Source organism: Uloborus diversus, chromosome 10 (genome assembly GCF_026930045.1).
Source record: "Uloborus diversus isolate 005 chromosome 10, Udiv.v.3.1, whole genome shotgun sequence".
Taxonomy (NCBI): Eukaryota; Metazoa; Arthropoda; class Arachnida; order Araneae; family Uloboridae; genus Uloborus; species Uloborus diversus.
In genome coordinates this window covers 19662005-19684275 of record NC_072740.1, presented here as the reverse complement: position 1 = coordinate 19684275, position 22271 = coordinate 19662005, and the positions used below count along the sequence as shown (strand labels likewise).

The 22271-nt window shown below is 33.7% G+C and overlaps 1 protein-coding gene across 1 annotated transcript in view; it reads left to right on the top strand.

Moving 5' to 3' along the window:
• LOC129231807 (collagen alpha-1(I) chain-like) overlaps nucleotides 1-22271 on the top strand; it is a 139719-nt gene that overhangs the window by 39394 nt on the left and 78054 nt on the right. The window contains exons 3-8 of the mRNA XM_054866183.1: nucleotides 7687-7730; nucleotides 7821-7898; nucleotides 10791-10904; nucleotides 11691-11786; nucleotides 17841-17885; nucleotides 20222-20275. Of these exons, the coding sequence (XP_054722158.1) occupies nucleotides 7687-7730; nucleotides 7821-7898; nucleotides 10791-10904; nucleotides 11691-11786; nucleotides 17841-17885; nucleotides 20222-20275 (431 nt within the window). The remainder of the gene's footprint in view (nucleotides 1-7686; nucleotides 7731-7820; nucleotides 7899-10790; nucleotides 10905-11690; nucleotides 11787-17840; nucleotides 17886-20221; nucleotides 20276-22271) is intronic.

The following is a 22271-nucleotide window of genomic DNA, read 5'->3' as shown; positions in this document are numbered from 1 at the left end:
CAACTGAACTTATATACTTAAAAATTCTATTTTAGGATTCAATACGAGGTAGATCTAAAAGTATCTGAAGGTAATCCTGAGGAAATATACCTATGTAATTCACTTAAGTTAAAGATTTAATAAAAGTGTAGCCTTGAGACAGAAAACTGGCTGAATTTTACGCAAAATATGAAACACGTTTTCTCACTTTCAAAGAAGTTTTCTTTTCTGTTAAGATTAATTGAGGGAAGTAAAACTAATAAAGTTGTTTAATGTTGAATTCATAAAATCAAATTATTGCATTATTTGGCTTGACAACTCTCAGAATCTACGATCTTCTCAAACATTTCTAGCTTATTATGTCATCTACGAAACACAAATTTATAAACCTCGATTGAAGTTTGAATCATGTGTGCTGAGCTTAATTTTCGTGCTTATTTACATTGTTCGTGCTTTGTTGATGCGATTAAGTAATTATGAAATGTTATAACTATGAATACGGCAAGAAAAAAACTATCAGAAAAGTTAAAAGAGTTTTCTTCTTAAACACTTTATAGATTTTCATTTAATTTTGCATCAACACTTTTAACAAAAAACAAAAAAAAAAAAAAAAAGAAAAAAAAAAAACAACCGAAAAGTCTTTAAAACTTTTTTCTTAAACCGATTCTAAGGTCTCATTTAGTTTATTTTTCCAGATTTGTTTCATTTAAGAGGTTACATTTATCAGTCTTGATATAGGGCAATTTGGGCAAAGTGAAATAGTTAAGGTGACTTAGTTTTTACAAAATGGACAAATGGAATTTTTTTTTTTAAGTTACAGAACGTAAGGGAAGAACTTCATATATATATATATATATATATATATATATATATATATATATATATATATATATATATATATATATATATATATATATATATATATATATATATATATATATGCGTTGTAAGGGAAGTAAAACTTGCGTTGAAACTTTATTTTCTATTTTTGGCAGTTAATTTGTGCTTCAAAAACAGGTGGGAATTTTTCTTTCTTTTTTTCCTGGGGCAAAGTAAAAAATGAAATATTTTTCTAATGAAATCTTTTCTATTCGATTGTAAAAATTATTTTTGATGAAATAAATAACTAAACAAAACGATGAATGAATAAAGGAAAATAGGAAAATATAATGAAACAATAACTAATAAATTAATTAACATGTTAGGGAAAATAAATTTGTGGGTAAAATAAGAAATGAATAAGAAAATTATTGAATGACTGAATACGTACGTGAATTATTAAATTAAGGTATGCAAATAAATTAATTAATAGATTAATGCGCATTTAATTTAGAAAATGATTGAATGAGTAAACGAAAAATACTATTTCACTTTCCAAATCCATTTTGCCCGCCTGAAATCGACTAATTGTAGAAAACATTTAAAATACAGATAAGTTTAATATTAACTAAATAAATAATGCACAGATTATTAGCTAGACTCAATTGATATTTAAAATGATAATAGCAAGAACTTTATCACATCATAATAACAAAAATAATTTTTAACTTACTACAAAATATTACAATTTGAGTATCAACTTTTAAAAATTGCTTGTATTATCATATGCTTTGATTTTTCACTATTATTTTTTTTCTGATGGAATAAACTACATATGTTTCTACATAGTTAAAATATTACCAGATAGGTGGCGCTAAAAGTAGAGTAAATATTTCACCATTTCACTTTGCCCCACATCTCCCTATACATTTATATTTAGTTCTACAATACTACTTACACAAGCAATTTCAAAGCATATCTCAGACACTGCATTATAAAGTACTTATTATTATTTACATTTAGACAAAATATGTCTGCATGTCAGGCAGTTGTTTCAATCATTAGAAATATCATTCAACATGTCATGTTTCTGAAAATTTATTATAAATGCGAGACCATGTAAAATTTCAAGTGGAAAAGAAAGAAAAAATTCTGAAAGTTTTTCACGAATTTTCTTTAAAATGTAAAATTACCCACCAACCAGAAAAATCCACCAACCACGAAAGCAGTTACATTCTCAAACATTTGAAAACTGTCATACATATACATCGCTATACAATTTGAATGCAACAAAGAATCAACAGTATCTAAATTTAAAGGTTGGGAGATTCTATGGATATTCTAACAAAGGACAATACGGAAACCTCTCAGCTTGCATTTCTCCCTCCGACTAACCAATCAATGCAACAGATGTGCCAACAGAATCATAAATATGTATTTACAGCCAAAAATTATTTAGTCCTACATGAAGTCAAAAGTATCCATATCATAATTTTAAATTAGCAATACGGAATATTCCTATTACACGAAGATTACTGCTATATGAAATGTTTACTGAATAATTAAAATGTCTAAATATGCTAAGCTACTTGACACAAACACAGCAATTTCAAATAACTTATCATGGACCAGTGGGTACAGCACATGCTGATGAAATAACGTTATCTTTACAGTCAGTGTTTTGAAAGTATATCGAGCTTATGTAGATTATTCATTTTACTTGATATGGATATTTAATTATTCAATGTTAATGAATTTTTCATAACAGCAGTTTTGATGAACTGACTTTCAATAGAATACTAATTTTAAATAGTTTCGCGTGAAGTATTTTTGGTACTCGCATTTTACATTCATTTAAATGAAAATTGCCGGTTTATGTTACTATCAGAGTGTTTACACTCTGACGTTGTTATCAACAAACTTATGCTCAGCTTTAGCATATATATCTGGGTCATAAGTGTAAATTCGAGCTAATTTGAGAGACAAAAAAAATGAAGATTTGTGTTGTCATTTAAAAAGCTGTCACTATTGTAGGACAGAGAACTACTAAAAAGTTTGACTTTATCTTGCAGTTTTTCAGCACTAGATAGATCGCAGATTTGTTAACACTTCATCTTATAAAGTGAAAAACTTAGCAAGAATGTTTTGCCAACATAAGTTTGGAGTACGGAAGACAACAACAAGGCCTAGTGAAGGCTCTTTTATCTATTACAAAGAATTTCAATGTTTCGCAAGATTGTCCCCAAATCTAAGCAATTTAGCAGTAAGTTACCTCCCCTGAGCCAGGGCTAAGGCAGAACTACATGCAATATACCAGACAGCCCGGGTATCACATCCAGAGACTAGTTTCGTTCTTATTTAAACTCTTCTGTTTGGAATGGTGAATAACTGAGTTGGAGATCCTGAGCTGTCATTTCATTGAAACCGAGAGTGCCAACAAACTAATCGTTGCCTCCAGCTCGATTATTCACTATTCCAGACTGAAGAGTTCTATTTAGAGCGAAACTGTAGTCTCTGGATGTTATACTTGGGCAATCTGGTCTATTGCATGTAATGAAGCAATTGTTTATGTTGTAGCATATCGCATCTAACTTAAGTAAGAAAAAAAGTCATTTTCCCAAAGGTTAAGAACCAAATTTTTCATTTCATTCAATATACCTATTTGGAAACCTTTATTCCCCTTTGAGTGTGTCAAAAGTTTCTATCATAAAACTTTAAATCACAATACCTTAGTAAGACACGCTTGCATCTTCAAAGCTTTTTCCGTTGCTTAAAACCGGGGATTTTAGAAATTGTGTATGCGGTTTGAATGTGGAGAACAAGTAAAAGTATCACCGCATATCGCAACTATAAAATACAGTTTTGTAATGATATTATTAATTACATTTCGAAAGTTATAATATTGTCTGGTATTCGCCAAAAGAAAAATGCACATTTTTTTCATTAAATTTTTATTCAATTTCAGTGTTTAATTTTCAGACTTCCCCTCTCTCTCTCTCTTAGTTACAACGAGAGTCCCCTAAATACAGTGTCGGCAAATGCCATGGCCATTTCAGTTTCATCATCTATATACATATTTTGCAGTAATACATTTTTACCTCTTAATAATAAGACTTTTGCCATTAACTATCCCTGGGTTAAATGGCAAAATAGCGACGAGGAAGTATCGCCATTTTTGGTTCAGATAAAGTTTCAAACTTATTTCTCTTGATAAAAGGGTTCGTTTGCAGAGGATCTTTTATTGCTTGTAAGTCTGGTTTAGTATATTATATCTTTGCTTGAAAAACTAAACTTGCTTTCCGGAGTTTGTTGCTTCATCCGAGGGCCTTAAACGAGGCGTTTAGTGTCAAAACCAGCTTATTCCCTGAATTTTCAAGAAGTTTTATTTCGTAGTGTTATACTTTCTGGTCGATACTAACACTCTGCAAAACAAGTTGGAACGAATCCCTCTCAATCAGGTTAACAACCTCTTTTACAGGATCCAGCATATCAACCTCCCGTATTTTGAGAGGGCACTGTGTGAGTTATGATGGGCATACGGTGGTGGAAGTGGTATCCATAGATTAGCAGCGCCATTTGCAATAGTAGCAGTAGCATGGCACGGAAAGCACCAACATGTTCTGTGGAGGAGTAAAATAGTGTTTGACTTTACTACCACTCATCCAAAATTTCGCGCTCGTTATCCAATTTGGTCGGCTGGATCCTGTTCCAAATTTTAAAAAACTCATGTTTCGTATCAAACTGTGGAGCCACAGGCGCTGCACTGAAACCAAAAACGCATAGCCGACCTCAGACGCTCAACGCTAAAAAAATGCGGCACAGGCCAAATCATCTATCCTGGAAACGTTTGAAACGTAACCATGCAGCTTCCCAGCGATTTTCTGATAGGAATCTAAAAAAAATTCTGCATGGTGATTTTTACAATAGTTTTTCTAAGCAAACAAGATCATGTCAGCCAAGTTGGAACCGAGTGAGAAATTCTTACTAAGTTATAATCAACAAAAACCCTGTCACAAATGTACTCCTCCATAACACATGACAATGTTCACCGCACTTTGCCATTGGTAAATGGCACGTGTGCCGTCAACACCACTTCATCACCGCATTCTCACCACAGCGCACACAGCGTCGCTATTATGGGAAGTTGATATGCCGCACTGTATTTGTATATATTAGGTTGCAAAGCACCTTTTTTTTCTTTTTTTTCCACACTACAATGGGATTAGATGCATAGGTAGCTGGCTAGTGCACCATAAAATTAGAGAGTCAAAGAAAATGCAGCTTTGGGGGTCGGGCTCCCCTCAAGCTGTTTTTTTTTTTTTTTTTTAAATTTGGCTATTGATTCTAAAAAAATCATAACATGGCCTTAAAAGTTGAAACGGACGACTACAGTTGACTCTCTCCTCCCCTACCCACCCATTCAAAGCTCCATTTTAATTTTTATGAAATAATTACATTATTAAAAAGTAAGGCACACACTTATGAAGATAATATTTTAAAGTCCATTAATCAATCAGCACTTCCATTTTTCAATCGATTTTAAAATTTGAACTTAGATTCTCTCCATATGTATACAATTTTCTGGATTGGGCATGGGCCTTTTGCCCCTCCCCCTCGTTACACTACTGAGCGGTATTACTTCTAATATTTGACGTTAAGTTAGTAAGATCCTGGTTAATCTTCTTCAATTAGCTTGAAGCAATTATGGCAAGAGATTTTATTGAATGTTCATTCAAAAAATGTTTTTCAGGCTACGTAAAGTAATCACCAATATTTTTAGTGAGAAAATAGTTTATTTGAAGTTCCCTTAAATCGAAAAAGGGCCAGTTGGGGAAATGAAAAAGATAATTTCAGTGCTTCAGCTTTAGATCTTTCGCTTTCTTCCGGAAAAATTAAGATATAAAATTTATTTAGTACATTGTGTACACTTTTGGAGAGCAACTGGCAGGGGCGTAGCTAAGGGGGGGGTTTTGGGGACAAACCCCCCCCCCGAAAAGTTAGTCTCAAAAAAAAAAAAAAAAAAGAGAAAAAGAAGAGAGAAGAGAAAGAAAAAAAAAGAAGAAAAGGAAAAAATTCCAAGCGATTATATATATATATATATATATATATATATATATATATATATATATATATATATATATATATATATATATATGTATAAGAAGTAACCCCCCCCCCCCCCCCCGAAAGTCGGGTCTAGCTACGCCACTGGCAACTGGGTATAAAAAATTTGACTTTTTGACTGTTTGTTAGAGAAAAAAATCATGTGTCCTTTTACCAATTTTACTTTTATATCCGGAAATATTTATCAAAATATGTGAGCAATAGGGAAAAGTGTTTGAAATGTTACACATATAATATCATATTTGACGTAAGTTAACATACCTTACAAAATAAATGGATGTTTGCGAGTAAACAAATAGCCCCGTTATCTCAAAACAAACCGAGGAGTTTGCATAACAGCTAGCGCCCTCTTTTGTGCTTAAACTAAACGAAGTACAAATGGTCCTTGCATCCTCGTAGGCTACGAAATACTGGGAGGGGTATCAAGTTTTAAGGAAGAGGAAGAGATAAATTTCTTAAAATGAAATATTAAATATAACATGATATTGTTTGATATGCATTACGTTTCAATACAGGTTAATAAGTTTAAAATTAAAATTTAAAAAAATCCTTTTAGCGTTTATCTTGAGTTCATGTATTTGTTTTTAAAATTTTAAAAGGGTGAAACAAATTCTTGTTCCCAGAGAAAAGGTTTCATTTAGCTTTTTGAGGAAGGTTTTTTTTTTTTTTTTAATAATATACCGATAAGATTTCTTCAAATATTTTCAGCTATTTCGTGTATAGCATTATGAACAAGAACCCGTACTAGCATTGCGCAATCATAGAATGTTCGCTTAAACCAATGTTAACATTTAATTTTATAGAATTTAAAATAAATTTCGATCAGGCATTTAATATGATTTAACTTCTAAACCTCGTTGCGTCTTGTAAAAATATTTTGGAAATTATTAAAAATTCAATATTACTTTTTCACGATACACCAAATCCGCAGAATACCAAAAAAATTGTCACTATTCCATTTACATAAACAAAAAGTAATTGTTCGGGTGTAAATAAGATGCTTTTATCCCGATTAAAACTTTACAAGTTGTGTCTGAAATAGTAAGGTTGAATAAAAGATCTTTCTTTAATGAGTCATCACTCATCGGCAACACTTTGAGAAGTTAAGCTTTTTATTTAATATTGCAGTACAACAGTGCCGGATAAACAAATTTTTCGAGCCAGGTCAAATCTTGAAACTGCCACTCTTAACCACCTTCCTTCAAAACTTTCATATGGAATTTGAACAAACAAAGAAAAAAAAGAAAGAAAGAAAAAACAGAAATAAGGTGAATTTGCCTCTCTCCAGCCGGATTTATCCCCTTCCCCCGTAGATCCGGCACTGCAGTGAAACTTGGCTGCAATACCTCTAACTTAATTTTACTTCCTTAAAATTCATCATTCATGAAGAACTTTCATTCTAATGAACGTAATTCGTCTCGGATCCTTTTACTAAAAATCAGTACCCCCCCCCCATAAGTTAAATTTTAAATCAATAACATTTCCGAAATATTAAGAAGGACAAATGTTAACCAACGCAAATAAAGATTAAGCAATAAACTTGTTTTTAATGTATTAATCGTCGCCGTAATTAGTGCCATTCATTACATTCTAATATAATTTATCAACTTTGTTATATATTAGTATGACTTCAGTTTTTTTTTTTTTTTTTTGTGATTATAAAATGTAGAAATGAATAAATATAATCATATTCGGCCTCATTCAAAATGTATTATGCATATATATATATATATATATATTCCAAACATTTTTTTTCTTTGACAGATGACGATGAAGTTTTATCACCTGAACAAACCGTTTTACCCCAAGTAAGAATTGATTTTTACAAATAACGAGATTACATAAATAAAACAAACAAATATAAACGGTACCTACATTACATTCATGTTTTCTAACAGGAACCTGATGCACCAGCTGAAATTCCAAGGGGAGCAGTAGAACCAAATTACCCTCTCGTACCGATTCCAGGACCTAGGGTAAGTTTTTTTTTTTTTTGGTTATAAACTAATAGTTCATCGAAATTTGTTGAAGAATGGAGTCCCAGCATCACTTCATTCAAAGACTTATCAAAATTCACTTTAGATGAAATTATCTTTATACAGATAGAAACATTTGTATACATTCCAACTATTAACAAGAGCAAAAAATCTCAATGAACAACCCTTTATTTTGAAACAGTTATGTTCACAAAGTTAACTACGTTCATATTTTTCACTTTTGTAAAAACATTTTGCATCATAATCGAGGACCACGATACCGGCCCATCATTTGAAAAAGCAGGGGGGGGGGGGGGGTTGCGCTTTGTTTTAGAAATATAATTCTGTAATGCATTTTTATATGCATTTTGTTATTAAATATACTGAGTACTGTAAAAGCACTTATTTTCGCGACGTTTTAATTTTCGCGGGCCTGTAGAAATCGCGAAAATTTCAGCCTCTCGAAATATTTCAATTTTACTAGTTCAATCAACTTTCGGTTCTGTTCATACGAAATTTGCGAACCTTTCAGCTCGCGAAAACACAGCTTTCTTCATTTTCGCGAAAAATACGGCTCGCGGAAATAAGCGCTTCTTCGGAAAACTTCAAAACGATGGACTTATCTTAATACGATGAAAATACAGTGTAACGAGAGCAAAGGAACAGCGATGTTTGCTCGTTAAAAAGAGAGAGAGAGAGCTCATAGAAAACGAGTTCATGCAAAAAAAAATATATATAAAAAATAATTCATTCTTAAGATCCTGTAGATTGCCGAAGAAAACTTGCTTTAAACTGTCTTATTATTTCGTTCGTCTGCTGTTGCTTTCGAAAAAATTTTAAAGTTTTTCTGCATATCAAAAAAACAATCATCATGTTAAGGGTTGCTAAGCAAGAAAAAGAAAAGAAAAAAATTTTTTCACATTCGCCGTCGCTTTCCTTATTATTATAATTTTCAAATACTTCAAATTTCCACAAATAATATTTGAAATGTCCACATATAAATAAATGTGGATAATTTAAATTATCCATGAATTTAAAAAAAGAGCAGTCATCACTTGTTCTGATACATCACTAAAACTTTCGGTAAACTTCGGAATGTTAGAGGCATTTTCTGAGAAAGGATAGACTGAGCTGAAAGTCAATAGAAATTTTATGAGTCACAAAAATATAACTCGCTTCAATGGGGGTTTTCTTCGTTGTTAAAACCGAGTCATACTCTCACAGATTTAACATTGTATCAACCAAATTTTTCTGATTTCCCCCTTAAATCCGGATTCTCGTTAAATCGGCGCTCGTTATTACAAGTGTCCGACTGTATGACTATCTCGTTAAGAAATAGAAAGAGTAATCTGTTTGCAAGATTTTCAACTAAACCTATTTTCAATTGTGCAACATGACCTATCCAGGTTGAAGAAATTAAGTTGGAAAATACACAAAACTAAAACTTTATATCAGAATTGGTTTTTTTCCTCTTCAACAGTGAAACATTCCTTGACATTTTGTAATGGAGCGAGAACATTGAAAATCGTTATTGTGATCAGTTTGATAAACACTTTTAAAGGATGAAATAGGAGAGGGCAGGGAAAAAAAAGCGATGTCTGTTATTTTGATTACATTTAGAATGCTTAACATTTTGAATTGAAAAAAAAAAAAAAAACATTCGAGTGCATATTTTTCAAAATTCGAATCTGTGAAACTCAGGAAAAGGAGAGCAAGAACCGTACCAAGTACTGACAGTCCTATGGTTGATCACTAGCAATTACCATGGATTAAAGTCCCTGTAGAATTATCTTCCTTTCAGAACAATATTAAACTTCTGGATTTGGTGTGACTATCTATTGAGGTCAAGCCTCCCTGCGTGGCGGCTCGCTTTCTCAGAACCCATGAATTTCCAAAGTGGTATCATTAACAACAACATAACAGCAACACATATTCAAAGACAAGTGAGAATATTTTTATTTTAAAAAGTTGAAGAGCTGAACGGTTGGCAACTTTCGACGGTGATATTGAATGCTTGGCAACAGTTTAATTTTTAATCTGTTGACAGGGACGTGCAAAGAAGGGGGAGGGGACAAGGAACACCTGTTGGGCTCAAGCCCAAGCCTGAATGGGGCCCGAAATTTTTTAAATGAGGGGTGAAAAATATGTAGGGTCTTAGGGATAAACAATGTAAGGGGTCCCGTAAAAGTCATTTGTGACGGGCCCCAAAATTTCTGTGCACGCCCCTGTCTGTTGATACGATAGAAATTGGTGATTAAAGCGTGTTTAAGCAGCATATGAAGATAATCAAATATTTAAACTTTCGAAATATATACAATACTTTTGAAAGTGTTCAAGATAATGCTTTTTAATGACCTGGACCATTTTTTGTATGTACCAAAATCTCAGTTTTTACCGATTTTTTTCACAAAAACTGTCAAAAAATCTAAACTTTATTTTTCTGTCAATTCATGGGTGTACTCTAACCTGTAAATTTCGATGAAAATAATGGTAGTCAAGTTGTAAGGCTATTTGTTTTGAAATTAAATGACATTTTACAGAAATTACTTTTACAGCGCAATCTAACGAAACTTGACTTTGATAAGGAATAGGAGAATTAGGAATTTTATTCAAATTATGTTATGTAAACCTTGGAACTAAACGTTATTCGATTGATTGTAATGTTTGAGTGCGGTCAGGCCCTAATAACGCTTCTCATCTAATGCAAGTTTTATCTGAAATTTGAAATTTCCTATTGTCCATACATCTTAAAAATACATCAATCAATTCCTGGGTGGACTTCAGAAGGGGAAAAAACTTTGGACAATTTACTGTTAGCAAAATGGAGTAATGTGTAAAACATTTTGTGTTAGAAAAATCAAAAAAAAATAAATGTTTAAATGTTTATTCTAGGGTACTTCTGGGGAGCCTGGAACACCAGGATATCCCGGAGAAAGAGGAGAAGTTGGTGAACCTGGATCACATGGTGTACCTGGCAGACCGGGACCTCCTGGGCCACCTGGTGATGTACGTTTCTAATTTAAGAAATATTTGTAATAGGAAAATGATTGGTGCTAAGCAAAATATTTGCTTTATCATCTATAAAGATCCGTGTCAATCTTACAATGATAGCCTAAAAATGGCTGTTAGTAAAAGAGCATCAACTAAAAAGCATTCTTAATTCTAAATGAACAAACTTTGAACAATGTTGGTCCTATTCGAAAATATTTCAACCATTGTGCATTATAAATTAATTCAAAGTTGCTTTGAGAGTCCTTATATTGCGGCGTCATCCTATTAGAAACCGTAATGATGTGCAAATATAGCAATCTGTGCTAAAGTGATTCATTAGAAGAAGCGTTTGTATTTTACAAATACAGAGTGCAACTGACCCAATAGCATGTTTAAACCGAAATGATAATTTAAAGTAATAATTTGCATTTTATTTTGAATAGTTTAACAAAACAAGTAAAATAGGCACCTGATTTTTTTTTTTTTTTTTAACTTAGTCTGAACAATTAGCTCCCAACTTGCACTTCTAGCAGCAATGCAATAAACTTTACAGAACCTATTTTTAATGCATTCTATATTATGTGGATAGCTTCGTTAACAAGCTTTCATACAGCTTTGCTATAAACTTAATACAGAGTGAAAAAATTAACCAGATTTTCTGCATCTGAAATTGATCAATATAAGTATATATGTGTATGCATCAAGTATTTCAACGTAATTTGATCAATATAAGTATATATTAAAATACTTTCACATTGTGGGGCAAGCATGTTCAACATTAACAAAACCAATTTCTTGCAGCTTAGCGCTTGGTTCCAAGGATTAGCTCTACAGCAAGGATTAGGGGGTGAAAAGGGACCACCGCCGGATGCCTTCCAGTTCATGCAAGCTCAAGTGGTAATACTAAATTGATTAAGTGAAATATTGAAGAAAATTGCTTAAATTACTGGTTTCAATGATCTGTAAGTTTCTATTTTAATAGGTGGATAAAAAACAAATGCAAATCATTGAGAAACAAGCAGATTGTAATGGGCAAGACATCTATCAGATAGTTAAACTTGATGTAGAATTATGTTATAGTATCTTTTTATTAATAATGAACATGAATGACCTTGAAGAATAACGACTCGTTCTTCGATTAATCTTGATTGTAATACACAAGAGGCTGCTAATTGTTCGTATTGAAGAACATTTATGCAGTCGATTTTTCTCTTTACAAAAAAAAAAAAAAAATCAAGAATATTTCGCTAAAATCATGAAATTCCTAATAACATATACATGAGTGTCCCCCCCCCCAAGGGAATACCCCCTCTCCTATTTACCATCAAGACTTTTCGAGAATTAGAGCCTACCTCAAGTAACAAAAAAATAAAGAAAGAAAAATACCCGTAATTCTCCCACCCCCAAAAAATTTCAATGCCGCAGTCTTCGCTATGACCCCTTCCTTCTTTGTGGGCAACTCCGACTTGATTTTTGTAAGTATCAAGTATTTATATTCATGTGTTTTTAGAACTTTTATTTAAGTAGTCAATAGGCTGCTTATTACTTTAAGCCTGCTGTTAAAAATCAGTTCCTTGGACACACTAGTTTTCCTTGAATAGAAAATTTATCTTACTTGTGCCCTGCTTTGGTAATTCAAAAATTCCATTTAAGCTCAAATGTTTCTTTGTTTACTTCGCGTATGTAAACAGCCGATTACAAATGTATAGCGACTATTTAGTTTGTGGAGACATTATAAAGTGGACACGTTTCGTACGTATATTATAGTAAAACAAATTTCTAATGAAATTATCATTACCGAGAGAAGGTAAAGCGCAGTATGATAGCAGAAATGAGAGGCTTTGAGATACAGTAAAACCTGTGAAGTTGACCACCCTTGTTGACCACTTGTCTAAGTTGACCGCTTTTTTCAGGCACGGAATTAGCCCTTATCATATAAAACAACCTCTGTAAGTTGACCACCTGTTGAAGTTGACCTCTAAAGTAGTGCACCGCAGGTGGTCAACTTACACAGGTTTCATTGTATTTGAAGAAACTCGTTTCCACACTAACAATTGGGAAATGTTTGATTCCAACGTCTTTTCGTGCTTGTACACTAAACGTAAAGTACAAAAATGAAAAAATGAAAAAAAAAATAAATAAATAAATAAATAAAAGTGAAAATTTTCCACATCTTTATCTTTACACTGCAGATCACATCTATCATATTTTAAATGTGTGAAATGACTAAATATTGTGAGTAGAACCACCTCTCAGAAAAATTTCATCATATCTGTATGCAGTGGCGTCGTTACAAGGGGGGCAAGGGCGACTTTTTCTCTCCGGATGTCACCCTTCTGGGGGGAGGGGGCGGAGACTCAAAGTGAAATTGCATGTTTTTGAAAAATATGAAGCTATAAAATGCATCTTTAAGACGACAAATTTGAAAATTTTCCCGGGGGAGGGGGGACCCCGGATCCCCTCTCCCACACTCCATATCATGAAGTGAATATTATACACAATATTAGATTCATATTGTCAACTAGTAGTGACTTTCTCTTAAACAAAAAAATTGAAACCCATTATCTTTCCCTATGTTTGAAATAAATATTGGGTAATCAATTTCATACACCCCTTATTGTTTTGACATCGGGACAGACCTGCATTGTGCAGATATGCGTCTAGGGCAGCGTTCATATTTTTATTCGATTTTTGTACATTAACCCACTTAAAATTTCGTTATACACAAATGTAATTTATTGTTTCTGAAAATTGTTGAATTTCATGTTTCGTAGAACGTTAAAATCTGTTATTTATTTATATATTTATTTTGCTATTATTTTTTGTTTACATTTGTAGAAGGGGGTGTGACACCACAAATTACTGCCCGGGTGTCACCCATGCTAGGTACGCAACTGTATACAAAGGGTAGACCGGGGCACGTTTACGCCGATTTTTTTTTCAATTAATATTCTAATTTTTATGTTTTAACATAGGAAACGTTAGCCATTGCGGTTTTATGAAGCAGGTAATGCAGTCAAAAGTGGTATATTTAGTTGTTGCTCAGCTTGTGTTTTTAACCGTTGAAAAAAATATTTTTAAATCCCGGTCGGTTGCGTAAACTTGCTCCGGGCACGGGGAAAGTTATGCACATTTATTTTGAAATCTAACGTGGTTCTGTTAAGAGTTTTGAATGTGATGTCTTACTATCGCTAAAAGAAAGCAAATTTATTACAGACTGAATAATGTATAAAGTTGAAGCTAAAGGGACACTATATGATTGTAAGCTATAAGGTACGAATGTCTAGCTTAATTAAGAATTAAATGGTAATTTTCAAAACTAAATAGCTGGAAAATATTAAAAATGTTTAATACAGTTTGGTGCGAAAAAAGTGTCAGGGGCACATTTAAGTAAGACACAGCAAGAACGATCGTGAAGATGCTACCACGTTCAACGCGTAAACTTGCCCCGTCGCCTAGTTTGGATTTATTTTTAACGTACAAAAAAATTTAATAACATTTCAGTTCATACAAATATAATTTTCAAAAAAGGATAAAAATCTGTAATTTTTTATTTATTTATTTATTTTAACTAAGTGTTATTTATTCACAATAAGCGTCAAAACGTTCAACGCAAAATTTACTGATCTTGGTAGAAAACAGATTATTCCTTCTACTTGCTGGACCGACCCTCGACTAATTCTCAAAAATTAGTGAGAATATTTGTTAGGGAGTAGCATCAATCTGTTATGACTGTTGACACTCCAGTTCGTTTTGAAAAAAGGGCACTGCGCAAACGTGCCCCATGCATAAACGTACCCCGATCTAGCCTATATTTATTTATTTCATCAAACCAGCAGCGCTTTAAACGTCTATAATACTTAAGAAAAAGGTAAAATATCGATGAAATTGAAATGCCACCAATATTCTTGCGTCAGAGCGTCTATAAATACAGATGTGAATAAAACAGACTAGCTTTAAATATTTGAATGAGAAATAAATGAATATGGAGGAATTTCTTTGATCTACTAAAAAGGAAAAAAATATCGATTCTAGTAAATTGTATGAAATAGTTGTTTTGATGTCAGCAGCCACCGAATGCAGTGTTTAGATCTGTAAAGCCTAGCAAAAAAGAGACATATTCAAAAATTTCCTTCAAAACTTGCACTTAAAAACAATGTTTTACCATGGCAACGTGACTGTTATGGTTGGTTTTGCAGCTAAAATATTTTTTGGCGCCATCTAACCACAAAATAAAGAGTTAATGACTCCTTCAGGATTTGTTTTAAGAGTGAGATCATAAAAATCTGAATAGAAAAACATCTCCATTGACTTTGAAATTTACAAATTATTGAAATCTTTTAACTCTTTTTGCATTAGTTCAAAAACAAACAGAAAATTATAAGTTGTTTTTTAATATTTGCACAAAACTTTTGTTTTGAAAAGTAAAACTATTCGTGATTTTCTGTCTTTGCATATGATGCTGCAGACAGTTATTAAAAATTAATATTGCGCGTTAATAACGTTTTACGCAGCAAATGTGAAAAGTACAGTAACATCACTTTGTTGAATTTAATATTTAAATACATAATAAAGTTTTTGTACACCAAGTAAATATTTTTGAGAAATATATAGGATTTCTACCATTATACATTTCTTGCATTTTTTTATTTTTTTAATATACCACAGATACTTCAAAAAAAAAATGTTCTTGTATTATAGTGGTTTAAATTCTTAGAAACGGTAACTATGCTTTTTTAAAAAAAAATCAGTGTAACTTTTCTATTACGTACTAGATGGCGGCACATTACATATATGCTTAAAATAAAATATGTAGAAAATCCCGATTATGGCGTTCGGATTATCCGAGGGACTTTTCACTTTTTTTTTTTTTTTAAATTTATGATTCTGTTATTGATAGCGAAAAGATTCTACATATCTACATACAATTTTTTTATTCAATTTAGAAGATGCGATGTAGCAATGTTTTAAGAAAAACTTAAATGCATTTGTGAGTGTCATTAACATTTTTAGCTATTGTTTTTTACTAAATATCGTTTTTTACCTATTATTCGGATTATCCGCTATTTTCGGTTCTCCGCGGTTACCGTGCCACCCTATTCCGCAGATAATCGAGAGTTCCACAAATGTATAGATAGCTTCGTGAAGATTCAAGTGGGGCTAAAGTGAGCAATTGGAGAAAAGCATTTTTTAGAAGTCATTTACAGGATTAAATTTACACGAAAAAATGGAGTTGCTGATATCAGTGCAACCTTTGAATATCGTGGTTGATTCGCTATAAAATGGTATCGTAGGGGGGGGGGGGGGTAGAGTAACAGTCGGACGGTTGATAACTTTTTCTGAATCAATCAGGGTTTAGGGATGTCCACAGAGGGTGGGGCTCGTGGCTCAGACAATGACGCTCATTTGTTTTTTTGGAGGGGGGGGGGGGGGTAAATTTCCTGTATTTTAATATGATCTCAGTTTGGGGATCTTGATCGTGGGCGAGGAGAATGGCGTGCTCGGTTGCAGGTCCGTCATTAAGGGAGGTCAAGCGGGAAAAATTGCCCCCCCCCCCAGGCTTTGAGAAATCAAAGTATTTCTATATATGTGGGGGTGGTTTTTGCGATTTTTCTGCACTGAGTATATACCCTTTGACCCCACCCCCCTTTGAAAATTTTAAAATGAGCCAGCTCAGTAGCAGCTGAGGGAGTAGCCCTGTCATACGGATACCAATGAATGGTATGGAGCAACGTTTTTAATCAATCGGAGTTTTTTTTTTTCCCCCCTTCTTCTTTGCGAGGTCTTAAAAACTACTCAAAAGGATAATCTAGTAAATTCCGGATTATCCACGGGCTGCTTATCCGCTGCCGTTCACAACTTTAAAAATATATTTTTTCTCCCCACCGATGATCAATTTAATGTAGATAAAGGCATACATTTTAACTAAACAAATCTAAAATCTATAATGTTTTTAAACATTCCTATTTCTTTCTTCCCCCTCCCTTTCAAAGACAACAAACCTTCCATGTTCACCGAAACCTGTGTAGTTGAAACCCGATTTTTCGATCTACACTACTTACTGCTTTAGATCTACACGCTCGTAAACAAGTGACCGTACCAGTCTTATTAGAAATATTTCCCCTCTCTTATGCGTTTGCAACATTTTCACGCATATGTGTGTAATCTGTTCGCGAAAATGAGCGATTCTTCTTTTACTTTTTATTTACATTTTTTACATACACTATTATTATTTTAGCTATAAGTTAAATGTATGCAAGGGTTATTGATCTTGTTGAGTTTTTTACATAGACTGGTAACGTTTTTTACTTATTTTGCGTATTATCCATGAATTCGCTTATCCGCGGTTACCGTGCCACCCTTTTCCGCGCATAATCAGGGGTTCACTTGTCGTAGCATTTTTACTACCATTTCGATGCATTCGTCCGTATAAAAGGCATTCGCAGTATCATCAAGTGATTCAAGAAAACTATTGAAGGCTTATGACTTATGATCAGCAATGAGTTTTTGATACTGTTTTGTATATTATTCGGTCAGATTTTAAAGGGGTATGGTTGTATGCCATTGATTTTTATTCTATCCATTCGCTTGATTAAGCCAGTGAAGCTTCTCGGAAGTTTTATTTTATTTTATTTATTTTTTTTCTCGCCTTCGAACCTGTGCGACTCCAATTGGGTTTTTTTTCCCTTTCGTATGGCGCCATCAATTCAGTGCGATTTCGTTTTTTTTTTTTTTTTTTTTTTTTTTCGCCCTCGAACCTATGCGCCTTTAAAATGACCCCAACAGTAACAAATCATATGTAACTGAATAACAAAAATTACAATTTAACATTTTTCAAATGAAGTGGGGTGACACAAGTGGGATCCACTTTACCCCTAATTTCGATTCAAAATAATTATTCACCAAAGAAGTACGCACTCATCATATGATAAAATGTCATTTTTATTTTAGGGGCCAGTTGGACCAAGAGGATCTCCTGGGCCACCAGGACCATCAGTAAGTTCAAAATTTTAACATATTTTCCCAAAGAAATGGAAATGTTAAGTGCAAGATGTTTTTAATATCGTTGTACATTTTGTTTGCTAAAATTAAACGGTGAAGGTCACTACACTCAACCTTAAGTGAAATAAATCAAACTACTGGGATAAAATAAAATTCGTTAAACTAAAAATCTTCCAAATACAGTAATGCTAGCATATGTATCTTAAGTATTACTGCAGTAATACGTAAATTTTCTCAAAAACAAGTAGGGGAATGTGGTGCAAAGTGAAATAGTTAAGATGGCTGAGATTTTTCTAAATGAACAAATTGGAAGTTTATTTTGAAAATTACACTCCATACAAAAGAACATTCTATTTTATAACTAAACTTGCATTGAAACACTATTTTTTTATCCTTGGGTAGTAAATTTACAAAAAAAAAGTGGAGCAATTTCGCTTTTTTTTCCATGGGGCAAAGTGAAAAATAAAATATTTTTCTAACGAAATATTTTCTATTCAAATATAGAAAATATTTTTGATCAAATAAATCAGTAAATAAAAGGTTTAATGAATAAATGACAAGATATTGGAAAAATAAACTGAAAAATAAGTTAGTTAATTAATATATGAAGAAAAATAAATGAACGAGTAAAAGAGTAAATGAATAAGAATATCAGTAAATAGATAAATAAATAAAATGATTACTAAATGGATGAATGTAAATGAATGAATTAATGAACGAATACATAATTGATTTAGTAAATGATTGAGTGAGTAAACAAAATAAGCTATTTCACTTTTCCCCATCCACTTATACTCGCATCTACTAGAATGACCGTAGAAAATATTAAAAATACAAATAAACTTAATATTAACTAAAAGAAAAGGTTCACAGAATATTAGGAGGTCTCAATTAATATTTAAAATGTTAATAACAATAACTTTAACATTTTATATTAACAAAAATAGTTTTTGACTTGCAGCAAAATGATGCAATATGAGTATCAATTTCTGAAAATTGCCTGTATTATGCATTAATCATCGGTGGTATTTTTTTCCCTGACTCGAATAGATAACAAAGATGTGCTAATATATAGTTAAAATATTACCAAATAGGTGGCGCTGAAAGCAGAGTAAATATTTCACCATTTCACTTAACCCCGCTATTTCTTTTTGCCCCACATTCTCCTACGTATTTTGAATGACTCGAACATCCATATGTGCTCAAAGAAAATTTCAATGGGCCACAGATAGTGTTTTTGTAAACTGTCTGCAACAAGCCCTAAAGTATTCAGGAATACTTTCGTAATATACGCAGGGCTTAATAAGCATTATAAGAAACTGGAAGTCAGCTCATATTCTTCTTTTAATGAATTTTACACACTCCGAATTCAGACTAATTACGAAAGAACATTTATTCCGTATAAAAAGGACTCTCTTGCTGTTTGATTAAAATAGTGTTGTAACTATTGCGGTTATTCAAGCTATATAGTGTTAGTTGCTTACTTAAAATAATTGCTTAATTACAATGATTGTTACCCGCAACAACCGTCTTTTAATGATTGTAGTTAACAGCAGATATTTTAGAACACTTATTGTAATCGCGTTTTTTTAAATATTTGTGTAAATAATTTGCAGATGAAAAGTGAATACTCTGATACTGAAAAACTGTAGCCGCCTTGCGAAAAACTACACAGAAATTTGAATGCGCATCATAATTTTATCACACAACACTGAGCAGGCCAACTACCCAACAATAATAGGAATTGTGGAAGAGCAATGCGCACTGCCCCCGGTTACGAGCAATCCCAATTGGCTAGTAGAATATTATGGATAGTTACAGCAAATATTTTGCCCGCTAGATGACCCGACATGAGTTTAATCAATCATTTATGCGACATAATCGATAAATTAGTTCGTGCAAAAATCCTGCAACACGTCGGCAATAATGAACGTCTTTAGAGGCAGCATGTCCCAATATGTTAGGGAACTTATAACTACTTGTTGAGTCCTTGCATCTTCGAGTTGTTGCATTTCTCTGAGCAAAATGAGGCCTAACAAGATATTAAGATGCAGACCACGACTTTTGTCCCTTCAGCATATACTGACACTGCGTTTGAATTAAGTAAATGTGTTATTGTAAGAGAGCGCCGTTTGTGATCTCTTGAAAACTAACTCAAGGGTTTATACATAAAGGCAGAAGTAATTCTGCAAATTAGTAAAGCAATCTGACAGTTGTGAAAATCTGAAGAGAGTCTGCAAAAAGAAGAAAACACATTAGACCAATATTTACTTGTTGTTACTCTGACTTTTGTGCTTTGAAATATTACTGAATATTCTTTTATTTTACAGGGTCCTCAAGGTTTTCAAGGAGCGCGAGGTGAAACAGGAGAACCAGGACCACCGGTATGTTAGTTTTCTAACATGAAACAAAAAAAATCTACAATGTTCTGTTTCATCGTCACATCATACATAAATACACACACACACACATTCAGAACAAAATGATTCATGAGGACACGTTAAATTCAGGTGAACTTGAAAGATCTACGACGAGGGCTGTTATAAAAGTGTCTTATCTTTTCTTTTGTGTAAAAACCTCATGATGGAAATGAATCAAGCGCACTTGCATGAGTGATTTATGACCTTTCTGCGCATGTGAAAATTTTAACCAGTCTGTTAATAACATCAGTAGCTAGGAAACAAAGTTTGACCGAAGTTAATTGTGACCTCGTAAGATTTTTTAATTTCAAGTAAAATGATGAAACGACTGGAGCAGCAATAAATTAATTGCTTCTTGAGTTTGGGGAACAGACAAAAGCCACAAGACCGTATCAGGAGAGTTTAGGAGCTTATTGAGCAACAGGAGTCAGATTTTCGACAAATGTCGAACTCTGTTGCGAGAAATGTGCTGAGACGTAATCATAGAAAGCTTTCTGCATCTGTCGAATGGTTTTCACTAGGCTGTCGTCCAGTTTTGGGCAAAATTTAATGCAGTAGCGCTGTTCCAGTCGTTTCTTTACTTTTGTAGAAATTAAAAAATACGATGAGAGCCCTTCACACGAACTTAGTCAAACTGTGTTTGCCAACTACTGATGCTATTGAAGGACAGGAAAATATTTACGCACGCTCACAAAGGTTCAAAGTCACCCCATGCAACCGCGAATGGCTCAAATCCCTCTGGTTTTCATGTAAAAAAAAAGGTTAGGTACTTTCTAACAGCCTTTGTGTATGGTACCGATTTGAGAAAACTGATCTGAATGTTTTACTTCCAACCTCAAGTAAATATACTGTTCGACATTGAAAATGCGACACCGAGAAGGAGTGTTCAGAAATTTATGCAAATTTTAGAGTAGACGTACATTACTGAGTTATGTAAATGATGTGAAATGCGCAGCTCTCCGACGCACGTGAAGTAAGATACAAGGGAAGGAACTTGCAGAATGGGCAATATTCGTGTCGTTATTTCTGACTGGAGAATTATCGAAGAAATTTTGTTTTTGTCTTGGAGGATACGTGTAACACGAGAGAATGCCAGGCCGCCGTTAACAAAGGCACTTCCAGCAGATAGACGATTTTACGACGGGTATGGTGATCGGACTGAGAAGGGGAGGTTGGTCCGTACTTCAAATCGCAGCTGATACCCACATGGAGGCGAGCACGGTGCATCGGTTGTGCCGAAGATGGTTGGAACAACGAAATGTGGCAAGATTGAGGGGTGCAGGGGCAGCCAGAGTGACGTCAGAACGCATGGATCCACGTATCCACCGACAAGCTGTAGCAAACCCACAAATCACTTGTTCCTCGATTCTGCAGCAGGTGCAAGATATCCTAAATGTTCCCCTGTCAACCAGAACCATTTCCCGTCGTTTGATCGCACGTGGTCTGCAATCACGGCTTCATAACGGTTTGGGGAGCAATTGCGTACAACTCCATATCACCTCTAGTTCGTATTCAGGGCACTATGATGGCCCAACGATACTTGTATAATGTGCTGCGGCCGGTGGCATGCCTTTACCTTAAAGGGCTACCTAATGCAGTTTTTCAGCAGGATAACGCCCGACTACACAGTGCTCGCATCAGCCAACATGCTCTCTAAGGCACACAGATACTTCCCTGGCCACCATACTCTCCTGACCTGTCACCAATCGAACATGTGTGGATGTGATTGGACGCCGTTTGCAGACTCTGTCCCTGCCTCGTTTAGAAGACGAACTGGAGCAAATAGTTGAAAGGGAATGGAGAGCCATCCCTCTGGACGCCATCCGCACCCTTTGACTCTATGCCTAGTCGTGTTTCTTCGTGTATCGCTGTCCGCGGTGGTCCTACATCCTACTGAGCCGACGCCGTTCTCGCTCTGTATTCTGCCTATCATTTTGAAATTAAGATCACTTATAATTCC